We start from the raw sequence: 13020 nt of genomic DNA on the forward strand, positions 1-13020 counted from the left end.
ACATAAACAGGAAACATAAGCACTGCCCATGACCACCAATTTGAATGAAATTCGCGTTTGATTGTATGTGTGAAGGGCGCGACGCGACTCTAAAGGTCATGATTGTTTCAAAATACAAGCCTTTACCCATTTGTCAGTCGGCACAACAACCGACCTAAAATCACTCGTTAAAACAGTAAACCTACTATAGTACGTCTTTGTAATTAAAAAACACTAGGCAGGTCAGCGTTGCGTGGTTTATACGAGAAGACCTTTTAGCAAAAATAAAATGATGACTTTTAACTTGAAAAACGCGTGGCGACCTTTTATGTCGTAGCAGATTGACTGCTCGCGGCGAATTCACAGTTGTTGCCTTTTTGCAGGCAGTGAAAGATAATTGATCTTTCCCCAAATAGCGCATTTTAAATATTCGGTGAGTCGTTTTGTATTTTATTTCTTTCTTCAATAATGCCCTTTGCTAATTTTGTGCATTTACTGAAAGATCCGTTATACAGCCGCCCTCAGAGTGTCTAGGCCGAGCAGTGCTCTATGCAGTGCGGTCTGTCCTCTTTGTCTACTTTCAGGATTTTAAATCACATTTCACGAATCTCTGCACGTGAGTTAGGTTTTGTTGAGTCGTAGTGCTTTGCATCAGTGATTTTTATGAAAAGAAACCTAACCGCGTTGCGGGTTACATGGGGGAACCTTCAAATTCAATTTTTTGTTCGTCGCGACCACAAGCTCTTCACCCCAAACCCAGACAGCACTGCAGCTCTCTGGTCGCCTTGGGTAGTTTTAGGTCAATGATTTACTGAATTTTTTTTTTTTTTTTTGATCACAAGAGGATGCTGTTGCATCTCTTTTTTTACATAATAAAGCCAAATGTTTTTGAAACTAGAAAAAAATAAAAAAAAATATCTATATATATATATGTGTATATATATATGTGTATATATATATATATATATATATATATATATATATATAGCAAGGATGCTTTGAATTGATCAAAAGTGATAAAGATATTTATAATGTTACAAAAGATTTCTATTTAAGATAAATGCTGTTCTTCTGAACGTTCTATTCATCAAAGAAACCTGAAAAATTCTAAAAAAACATTAGAATGATCATCATGTGACTGGAGTAATGTTGCTAAAAATTTAGCTTTAAAATTACAGGAATAAATTGCGTTTTAAAACAGATTCAAATGGAAATGGTTATTTTAAATATTTTACAATTTCGCTATTTTGCTGTACTTTGGGTTAAATAAATGCAGAAGAGACTTCTTTAAAAAAAAATAAAATTAGAAATCTTACTGTTCAGACACTTTTGACTGGTAGTTTATATAATTTTATTTTTTCAGCCTTTAAGTCCATGTTTGCATTTTGGCTTTTTTAAACATTTCACTTCGGATATCTGAGATTAAAATTCTTTCTTTGAATTCTAATTATACTGTATTCTAATTGGTCTTTTCTTCTGTATTAATACCTTAAGACTGAAAAAGGCAGCAGCGTATTGCCAGAAATTCAGAGTTTGTAGTGTCCAGTGGGTTGCTGGTGCACATCTATTTGAAAAGAGAAATGGATATGTAATGATTTAAAAAAAAAAAAAAAAAAAAAAAACTGTGTCCAGTTGTAATGTTGTATATTTTTGTTGTCTCAGGTTTAAATTAATTGGTACACATTGCCACCGCGGGAAGCTGTTGGAGGTGCTGCTCACTGGTTGAGTGCTAATATTGTCGTTTTGGTTGAGAGCAATCTACACTTTGGCCTGCTCGCACTGACAAACAGACAACTGCCCTGCACTGACGCTATGGAGTGAGTCGAAGTCATCAACACTTTTCTTTCCATGTCAAATACTCCGTGTGGTTTTTCTGGATAAATGTTATAGTAATAGTATTGTCCTCTTTGGGTTGATAATCTACTACTAGACCATCACAAACAGCATCAGGTAGCACAAAACACTGTACTAGATGTCATAAAAGTGGAATATGCTTAATTTTACTAGCTTTCCCATTGGGGATGTACTAATGTTCCTTCCTTCCTATTCCTGCTCTAGTCGTCCTCCCAGCACTAGTCAGCTGTTGGCCAGCAACGTCACAAATAAGACAGACCCCCGGTCGCTGAACTCAAGGGTCTTCATTGGGAACCTAAATACTATGCTAGTTACCAAGGCAGACGTTGAAGCCATTTTTAGCAAATACGGCAAGATTGTGGGCTGCTCTGTGCATAAGGGCTACGCCTTCGTCCAGTACGTCAACGAGAGGAACGCACGGGCGGCTGTTGCAGGAGAAGACGGCCGGATGATTGTTGGACAGGTGCTTGGTGAGGACATTAAAAAAAAAAAAATCTTCAGCTCTCTTATCCTTATCACTTTTCCCTCTTAACTGAATAATCACATTGTCTCTCTATCAGATATTAATTTGGCAGGAGAGCCCAAACCTCACAGGTCGAAAACAACAAAGCGATCGGCTGGAGATATGTACAGGTAATGAAAATATTTCTTCTTATGTGTTCTTACCCATTATATTGTTTTATTTCAATGAGCTGTTTTGTTGCCAAAATCTCTAAACATTTTCTAAAATCTCTGCAGCGGTAGTTCTGCCTTCGAGCTTGATTATGATTTCCAGAGAGATTACTATGACAGGTAAGATCTGCACAAACACTGCCCAGAGTGGATTTATATAAGTGTGCACTTTTTCTGACTTTTCAGTCTGCTTGCGTTGTGCAGAATGTATTCATACCCTTCTCGTGTGCCCCCTCCACCACCTCCTCCTCTCTCACGGGCGGTGGTCCCTTCCAAACGTCCACGGGTCAGTGTGAGTGGGGGAACCAGCCGCCGCACCAAGTCCAGCTTTTCCACTTCATCCAAGAGCAGCCAACGAACATCTTCTCGAACACGTCAGTGCCTCCTTTTACTATTCTCATACTATTTCCATTTTAATCTGCCAGTGGCAAATCATTATTATCCTTTTTATGGTTTTAACTGTTGTTGGCTTGTCAGTTTGTATGCATTCAGGGCTTTTTTTTCTTTCAGTGAAAGCTGATGACCTCCAAACTATTAAGAGAGAGCTTGCTCAAATCAAACACAAGGTTGACTATCTTCTGGAGAGTCTGGACAGGATGGAGAAAGACCACAGCAAGAAATCTGGTAACATTCTTCATGGTTTCCCCCTAGTTTTTGTACTAGGGTCACCAGAAAATGTCAAAATTGGCCCAGACTAATATTAGTAATGATTTTATAGATGGGAATGTGTCTTTAAATGCATATTGTCATTAAAGTTAGTCAGTTAAACAGATACAGAAGAAGTCAAACGTTTAAATACACCTTGCAGAATCTGCTAAATGTTAATTATTTTAACAAAGTAAGAGGGATCATACAAAATGCATGTTATTTTTAATTTGGTACTGACCTGAATTGGATATTTTACATAAAAGATGTTTACATATAGTCCACAAGAGAAAATAATAGTTGAATTTATAAAAATTACCCAGTTCAACAGTTTACACACTTGATTCTTAATACTGTGTTGTTACCTGAATGATCCACATCTGTTTTATTTGTTTCAGTGATAGTTGTTCATGAGTCCCTTGTTTGTCCTGAACAGTTAAACTGCTTGCTGTTCTTCAGGAAAATCCTTTAGGTCCCAAAAATTCTTTGGTTTTGCATTTTTGTATATTTGAACCCTTTCAGCAATGACTGTATAATTTCAAGATCCATTTCGAGATCTTTTCACACTGAGGACAACTGAGGGGCTCATATGAAACTATTTCAGAAGGTTCAAATGCTCACTGATGCTCCAGAAGGAAACACGATGCATAGCCAGGGGTGTAAACTTTTGAACAGTATGAAGATGGGTGCATTTTTCTTTTTTTTTCCTAAACATTATATTTTTTTCATTTAGTACTGTCCTTCAAAAGCTACATAAGATACATACACATTTCCCAGAAGACAAAATAAGTTAAATTTACCCTGATCTTCAAATTCAAAAAGTTTTCTTAATGCATTGTGTTTCCTTCTGAAACATAAGTGAAGCAGCGTTTGAACTTTGTAATATATATGCAATTTCTATTTTAAAATTTCTTCTTATCATTGTTAAAAACAGTTGTGCTGCTTAATGTTTTGAGACCATGATACATTGCTTATTAACTGTTGTTGTTGTTGTTGTTGTTGTTGTTGTTGTTGTTGTTGTTTTTAATTTATTCTTTATGCATGTGTTTTTTACTTCAGAGGGGAAGAGTGTGAAGGGAGAAGCGGGTGAGGCTTCCTCCCTTCAGCATTCCAGCAAGAAAGACAGAGAGAGGGAAGAGCAGGAGATAAATGATTCAGAAGAGGAGAGAGATTTGTTGGAAGAAGACGAGGAGGAAGAGGTATGCGTAAAACTAATTCATGTGCTAAATGAGTTAAGTGTTGTAATTGGTGCTGGATTTTGTACAGATACACCAACAAAGGTTTTTTTTTTTTTATTTTGTTCCACTCAGGTTAAAAGCCAAGGAGCAGAGAACGAAGAAGAAGAAGAGGGAGAGGAGGAAGAGGGCGAGCACGAAGAAGGGGAAGATGATGGTGACAGCATTAATGGCGACGACTCGTAGGTTGTTTTAAACCCTGTGGATACGAGACACGCACTAAAAATTCAACCCTTTCAGTTCTTTTGAAAGGTTGAAGCCAGTCTTTAAAAGATTTGTCTGTTATAATGTAGATGCCTGCACTCCTGTAATTACTGACACTACAGTTACATCAGTTTCACTGATGTCAGTTTATTTTTCATGTTAGCATGACATCTGTTCAGGCTTTTGAAGTGTCCCTCAACCTTGATGAAGACAAACGTTTGTTTTCAGACAACGGAAACTATTACATTCTCCAGTTATTCTTAATCATTCTGTCTTGAACCTGAGAGTTGTTTTTATTTTTCACTAGCAGAATATGTCCGTTATGTATTCTCAGAGTGAAACTGGCCTGATCTCTGTTTGCCCTGTGTGTCTTATGGGATTTTTTTTTTCCTGTGAGCAAAGATAAAATTTGTATTTTAAAAGGGAAACTTGAGTGGCTCCGGTATTACAGAGAGCCAATGAAGTTTCCAGGAAACATATATGTTTGTATTTACCTGTATTTTTTATATTACCCTGTTTCAGAATAATTCTACAGGAAAATTTTAATAAAATATTAAATTAAAAAAATGTTTTCAGCTTTGCAAACATATAACACTCATGCAGGCTTGATAACACTGGCAAATATTTGATCACTTGTCAGCACCAATAGCCTTGTGGGCACAATAAAGACAAAAAGATAAAAAAAAATACACACACACACACACACACACACACACACACACACACACATACATTTTATACATTTTATACATTTTATATATATATATATATATATATATATATATGTCCTCACTACTAATCCTTGTATATATGTGTATATATATATATATATATATATATATATATACTAGGGTTAGTGAGGACAGATTGTTTTTAGTTTAGTTTTTAATTGTTTTTTTTTTCATTCATATTATATTATATTCCAAATAACATGAATTTGCCGTTAAATATTATTATTTATTTATTTATTTTTTTATTTTTTTTACTATTTTGTACCTTTATTATGAATTTTCTACTACTTTGTTAGGGGTAATGAATGAACGTGAAACACAGTTCAGTGACATTTGGTTTATTTAATTACATGTTTAACATTTGATATCCTAGAAATATGGGAAGTGCTCCTCTCATTTTTAGAAAGATCATATGAGCTTAGCTTTTCTAAACTTCTAAATTCTGTTTTGTTTAGACAAACATATTGTATCAAAAGTAATGATCTCCCTTTCTTTATGCCTATTGTTTACTATTATCTTATTTACTAAGATTTATTTCACCTGCACAGGAACAATTGAATTCCATAAACTAATTTACACATTGCGTACTGCACTGGATATGGGTTATACAAGACATTCACAAGGGGAAAATCAGAAAACCACCAAAGCTGGTTTAACGTCCTGGATCATCATAAACCCAAGTGTTGTGCCAAAGTTGTGTAGAAATTTGATCACCTGTTATGCTGCCTTCACTTTCTATCGGAAATTTCCAACTTATGAAGTTGTGATTACGAGTTTGTCATGTTCAAGTGCTTTAATGTCGGAAAGAATAAAATGTAGCATCCCATTGGTTGACAATCATATAAACGTTCAACGCACTACACGTGCAGTTTGCTGACAATTCTGGAATTTCGGTCAAATACATTCTTATTTCACTGTTTATAAAACATACAATATGCTTCGAATGATCGTTAATATCTAGCCTATAAATACACTATTTTAGCGACAAGACCCGCTCAACTCGGAAACTCTGGTATAAAATTTCCCAGTAGTACATACAACTTGAGAGGCGTTCACGTCTAATGCTGTGTTCAAGTCCTCCTGGGACATTTGTACTTCCAAGTTGACAAGTCCTCATTACATCAGGTGCGTTCAAGTCCCTTTGGTCGGAGCAAGATGACGATTTACCTTTTCTACATAAAATTCAACATTTTTTAAACTCTGCATCTACAAAATGATGGTGCATCATGGTGTTTTTGCTTTTTGTGTTTTTATTTCATTTATGAAAGTGATGTAAGCGGCATAATTACATATTCTGGTTATTATACAATAATATAATATTTTGTATATGTAACTTTTTGTTTTACGTTTATTGTACATTACAAAAAATAATAATTGTATTCATTCCAACAAATTTACCATCAATACAGATGCTGCACATCTATTGTCTTTGGCTGTGTCCATTGCATCCAACACGTTTTTTCACTGACACACCCCCAATTTGGAAACTTGGGTCTTAAAGAAAATTTTGAGTTTCCCACTCGTAATAACGACTTTGTGGTGGCCTTCATGTGCATTCAGCTCATAAATATAAATAGTTGTATTGCAGTCATCTGCCTGGAGCAGCTTCTGTGTACAAGCAGTTGGCGCAGCCTATTAAAGTGGTTCTTACGTTTTAAATATGGATATTTTTCTTACAAAAACACATCAGTTCGCTACAGGAGGCCTTTATTCACCCCATGGAGCCATGTGAGGCACTTTTCATTATTGATGAATGCCCTTTATTGGACTTGTTTTAGACCGATAAAGAGAAGCACCCACCTATGCCATTCTAATGCTTGGAAGTGCCAGGATAATTTTTAATATAACTCTGGCTGCGTTCGTCTAAAAAAACGAAGTCATATACATCTGGGATGCCTGGAGAGTGAGTAAATAAAGGGCTTATTATCATTTCTGGGTGAACTAACCCTTTAAGTGCACTGAAAGTACATCTTTAGCATAAATGCATTAATGAATTATTAACTACATGCAGGCCTATTATTAATTCATATTTTAAGTTTAATCTGACCTAATTTACAAGAACATTAAAATACTTACAATTGGACAGAAGAATCTCTGTGGTCTTTTCTGGCTCAAAGTCATAAATCAATTCCCCGGAAGGCAGATTTTGTTATAAAATTTGATGTCACTGTCACGTTGCAGGTAGTGATGAGGTGAGGACTCTAACACAAGAATGTAAACAAATAAATAAGGGAGCAAACGAGGAGGGACAGTTGGAACAACTAAAGCAATAATCAGGTAACAAGATGGGGGGTGCAGCACAGTAAATCAAAGTCATATGCTTACACAAAACAAAACAAGAACACGCGACCAACTCGTGAACCGCGTGTTCATGCAAAACAGATAAGAGAGACACTAAACACATGCATTTACAGTAACCACGAGTCTCTCTTATCTGTGAGCTCACGTGTTGAGTGTCTCTCTTATCTCTGAGTGCATGAGTTGAGTGTCTGTTTCCTCTTGAGAGACAATATTATACATAGATGAAAAAGCGTGCAGCCCAAGTAATCTGAAGACCCCCATGGTGGAGCAGATGACCATGATAGCAGAGCAAACCGGTCTGAAGATCCACCACTGTGAATCCGGCAGAACTGTAATAGAGAGCACAAAAAGGTTAACAATGGTCTTTGTGGCTGTAACAAAAGAGGCAAGGGGTTCATAGGGGGTCGCTGTAATCCAAACAGGACAGGCAAACAGTTCAGAGACAGCATCCCTGGCCATGACAAGGCAAACAGAGAGTTCAAGAACAGCCTCCATGGGCAGTGGTGGACGAAGTACACAAGTTGAGTACTTGAGTAAAAGTACAGATACGTATAATAAAATATTACTCCAGTAAAAGTAAAAGTGCTCCTCTTTCAATTTTACTCGAGTGAAAGTACAAAAGTACCCGATTTTTTATGTACTTAAGTAAAAAAGTACTGATAGATTAATTTTGCAATTTTAAATAGGCTACTTAATTGAATTTTATATTAGCACATATTTGTTTTTATAATCCTACTGCTCAAAAAACCTGGGATTTTCCCAAAAAATACATTTTTGTTGTTGATATGGACTATGTTGACGAAAGTGATATAGTAATATTCAATGTGTAGCTTACACTGCAATGTACCGAGACAAAACAGATTTGACAATCATATTTTCAACAGTAAGAAAAAAAAAGTGTTTTAAAGCTTGTTTTGCATAACGTCACGGTTATATATGACATGAGAATAAGGCCTAAAGTTAGGGAGAACATTTTAAGGAAATATTTACATAATGATTATTTCCTTTCCTTTGATAATTACTGTAGTTACCATGATCTGAACATCACATCCTTTCTTTTTCCCTCGGATGTAATCTATCTAGGTGGTTGAATAAAAATATGTGGACTTTATATCTAAAAATGATCTCAACTTAGCACCAGCAAGCAGCTAGACAGTTAGCATCAGCTAACAATATTTACTTATTTTCAGTATAGTTAAATAAACATTATATCTGTCTACTCTAGCTGATCCAAACAATATAAACATTTATACTGTTGCAAAACAATATATAAACAGACGTCACGTAGGGCTAGCATTTTAATAAAACTGCTAACGTTACATCAGCGAGGAATATGAACGTGCATGAGTTATTTTATTTAAGCTGTTATTACAATTTTTCGTTTTTGATGTGTCTGAATTCAAGCATTTCAGTGCGCTTAAACAGATCACCTTTTACAGCAGATGTAATTCACAAACAACGGACAGCTTTGACCTAAATATGATTTTCAGTTATAATAATTAATACGAAACAGAGATGCTCACAAGTCTCTGAGCTAGAGTCCAAGTCAAGTCTCAAGTCTCTGAGCTAGAGTCCAAGTCAAGTCTCAAGTCTTTCAGCTAGAGTCCAAGTCAAGTCTCAAGTCTCTTTATTATATTAAGTCTCTGGTTATAATAAGTGTTGCATCACGTACAGCGACCCATCCAACACTGCATAGCTATATATAAGGAACTCAAAGCATGTAATATGTTATAATGACTCCTTTATCTATTAGCATACAGTATCCGCTTTGATTTTGGTATATAATCAGTGTAAACAGGCTATTGCAACATGACAAAAACACCAAGAATGCTTTACTTTTAAGTTAATATCTATATTTTGCCTTGTAGCATGAACACACAGTACAGTACAGACCAAAAATTAAGAAAGACCAAATATGGTCAAACATCACATTGTGCTCCTAATTTAAAAAAATTAGTAGCACAATCAAAATTTTAGGAGCACATTCTAAACAATAATCCAAAAATCTGATAAAAAAATTTGCCTTCCCATTATGAGGTGATATTTGACTCCTTAAAGTGATTTACAAGGGAATTTAACTTTTGTTTTTACCTTTTCATATGTTTAATGAGGTTCAGAGGTGGCAGAAGTGCAATCATATTCCTAAATTCATTGTTGAGATTAATGTTTTAAATCAAATTGTTTTAATACAGAAATGTTAAATGATTTAAATAACTGCCAGCAGGTGGCGGCAAGAGACTGATTTAATTACTGAATCATATCATTCATTTGATTCGTTCGAACTGCTGCTTCATTTAGGAATAAAGAGTGACTGTCTTTATGAATGGGAAATTGAATCATTTCACTAGAAACGAGTTCATTCATAAACGAAACACCGCTGTGTTTGAATGGAGATGCGCAGCGGCTCAGTTGTGACTTGTTTCAGACTACTTCTGACGACGAAATAGAGCAAAATCAGGCAACAGTGTTACAGTCAGACAATGAAAGTCACTTAATAATAACATCTTGTTTATTTAACTGCTGTATTAAATCAGTATCTCATTTACAAACTCCCTTAAAATTAGTAAAAGCTTAGTTCGCGATATCACAAAGCTCTATTATAATCAATGACGCTGTCTATACTGAATCTTTTATCCTCATATCACATATTTTGCATTGAGCACTTCTTCTGTTTGGGCCGTCTTGTTTGAAGTTTTAAAATCCAAAGCTAACGATGAATGGCACAGCAGTCGACATGTTTGTTCGTTGTCCTCTCATGTGTGGCGGCCGCGCCTAAAATAAAAAAATAAAAAATGTGTGGCCGCGCCCGCGCGCAGCAGATACACGTCGCGTGTTACATGGGCAGGTTATAGGTAATGGAGGGAGTTGAATAACAGCGAGCTCATCAGTTGTTTCCTAAAAATAAACATTGTTCACGAGTCCCGCAGCTCGAGTCCGAGTCGAGTCTGAAGTCTTTCGAGGACGAGTCTCAAGTCGAGTCTGAAGTCACTGTGTGTGCGACTTAAGTCGCACTCGAGTCCGAGTCTCAAACTCGAGTCCCCATCTCTGATACGAAAATTCGACCTTGGTAACTTACTTTTCGCAGCATCGGTCGCGCGCACAAAAGATCTCCCGGTTTTTACTTGTGAATTCATTTGACTGGAGACTCGCTCTAAACGGATCACTTGAATCAATGAGTTGTCGATTCGAGAACAGCTGCAATCGGATCATTCCAATTCGTGAATGAATCGTTTGGTGCGATTGGGGAATCAGTTTAACAGGTTCATTGAAAAGAATCAGTTTGTTCATGAATCAGACACCGCTTGTGCGTCTCAGAGCACGTGATATATTATAAGGAGTAACGATAAGTTTATGAAATGTAGTAAAGTAAAAAGTACGATATTACGCTTTGGAATGTAGTGAAGTAAAAATGAAAGTTACTCAAAATAAAACTACTCCAGTAAAGTACAGATACTTGAAAAATGTACTTAAGTACAGTAACGAATTACAACTACTTCGTTACTGTCCACCACTGTCCATGGGCATGACAAGACAGGCAGTGAGTTCGGAAATGACGTCCTTGGTCATTACAAAACAGAGAGTTCAGAAATGGGCACCACCACCTTGAGAGGAGCTGAAGCAGACGCTGCCATATTGGGAGGTGCTTGAGCAGGCTCTGGATTAAATTCATAGACTAGAGCGGGCTCAGGATCAGGCTCATGGACTGGGGCAAGCTCTGGAGTGGATCATGGGCTGGAGTGGACTTTGGATTGAACTCATAGACTGCAGCAAGCTGTGGAGCAGATTCATGGACTGGAGCAGGCTTTGAGGGCTCCTGGACTGGAGCAGACTATGGAGCAGACTCGTAACCTGGAGCAAACTCTGGAGTAAACTTGTAGACTTGAGTGTGTTCAGGAGCAAATTCATGGACTAGAGAAGGCTCTGGATTGAACTCCGAGACAGGCTCCATGTGGTAAAAGGTGCTGTGAGCAGTGAGATCGGGTGGCTCTGTAGTGGCTTCTGTGGCCGAGACAAGGTGAGCGGGCTGCTCAGTGACAGCCTTTGTGGCTGCAGCAGTAAGAGTGGGTTGTTCTTTGGCAGGCTGTTCTGGAGAAGGTTGCCCAGGAACCTCTTGGGACCACCGAACTTGGGATCAAAGGAGTCGGGTTCTCCGGGACCACTGAATTTGGGACCACTGGAGTCGGTCCTCCAGGACCACCAGTGGTAGGTGGCAGAACTCGAATGCTCATTCTACTGAGTCCTCTTTATGGCTAGTGCGTACTGTCACGTTGTAAGTAGTGATGAGGTGAGAACTCAAATGCAGAAATGTAAATGGACTTTTATTACGTAGTAAACTAAAGGGGCATCACGTGATGTCACTCAAATGAGAGGAGCGATCCACGACTCTCCAGTTGCAAAACATCGCAAATAAAATACAACACAATAAAAGACAACACAAAGCGCATCAATAAAGTTGAAACCTGAGTATCGGGGCAAAAGACAAACTTGCATCGACCAAGACAAAATTATAGAGTGCCCTGCATTGTTTAGATGAACAGCCAAAGTGGAATATCTGGAAAACAGTTCAAGACGACAGAACCTGATCATTCTAAACTTTACTGAAGAAGCGGAAGGTGCAAACCCAACTTCTTCCAATCCTGGCTACCCACCTTTGTTGGCATAGAAGAGCAGCTGGTTCGCCTGGATCACACTCACAGATTAGGAAGGCCTAGCTCGCAGCTGCCTCAATGGTCGGGATGCCGCCCGAGGCCGGTGATAAAAAGCTACATTTAATTTTACACACTAAAGACAAAGAATTTACTTTCTACTCAGCTCCACATACATATTTTTCAAGGATAGACTTTTTTAAAAATCTAAATTAGCCTTGGATAGAATTATATCATGTGATATTGATCTAAACTCCATTTCAGATCATGCACCCTTAACTGTAAAATTTGAACCCCCCTTTAGGGATCCCTCGTGAGAAGTCTGGAGGCTTAATAAAATAATAATAATAAAAAATCCTAAAAACCAATGATTCACTAATGTGAATAGGTTGCTTAAATTACTTATTAACAGTTTTTCATTTATTGTATATGCTCTTCTTACCTCAGAGGGGAAAAGTGTAAAGGCAGAAGCGGGTGAGGCTTCCTCTCTTCAGCATTCCAGCAAAAAAAGACAGAGAGAGGAAAGAGCAAGAGATAAATGATTCTGAGGAAGAAAGAGATTTGTTGGAAGAGGAGGAGGAGGAGGAGGAGGAGGAGGAAGAGGTATGTGTTAAACAAATTCACGTGTGAAATAAGTTAAGTGTTGCAATTGCTGATTGCTTTAAATGTCTGATTTTAACCCTTTATTATGAATTTTCTGCTTCTTTGTCAGTGTCTGACCACATGGGGTAAAGAATGAAAGTGAAACATAAC

General features: G+C 37.2%; 1 protein-coding gene across 2 annotated transcripts; it reads left to right on the forward strand.

Moving 5' to 3' along the window:
- The first annotated feature begins 149 nt into the window (after positions 1 to 149).
- LOC127181173 (heterogeneous nuclear ribonucleoprotein C) lies at positions 150 to 5282 on the forward strand. 2 transcript variants are annotated; one of them, XM_051135741.1, is made up of 10 exons: positions 152 to 412; positions 1642 to 1796; positions 1910 to 1929; positions 2038 to 2303; positions 2394 to 2466; positions 2572 to 2625; positions 2710 to 2879; positions 3016 to 3129; positions 4210 to 4349; positions 4461 to 5282. In XM_051135741.1, exons 4-10 carry the CDS (start codon positions 2138 to 2140, stop codon positions 4569 to 4571), a joined length of 828 nt encoding a protein of 275 aa, XP_050991698.1. In that variant the 5' UTR covers positions 152 to 412; positions 1642 to 1796; positions 1910 to 1929; positions 2038 to 2137; the 3' UTR covers positions 4572 to 5282. The 2 variants fall into 2 exon arrangements, with proteins under 2 accessions (XP_050991690.1, XP_050991698.1); XM_051135733.1 differs by lacking the exon at positions 1910 to 1929 and having other exon boundaries at positions 150 to 412.
- Positions 5283 to 13020: the final 7738 nt, after the last annotated feature.

This window comes from Labeo rohita, chromosome 2, assembly GCF_022985175.1.
Source record: "Labeo rohita strain BAU-BD-2019 chromosome 2, IGBB_LRoh.1.0, whole genome shotgun sequence".
NCBI classification, from domain to species: domain Eukaryota; kingdom Metazoa; phylum Chordata; class Actinopteri; order Cypriniformes; family Cyprinidae; genus Labeo; species Labeo rohita.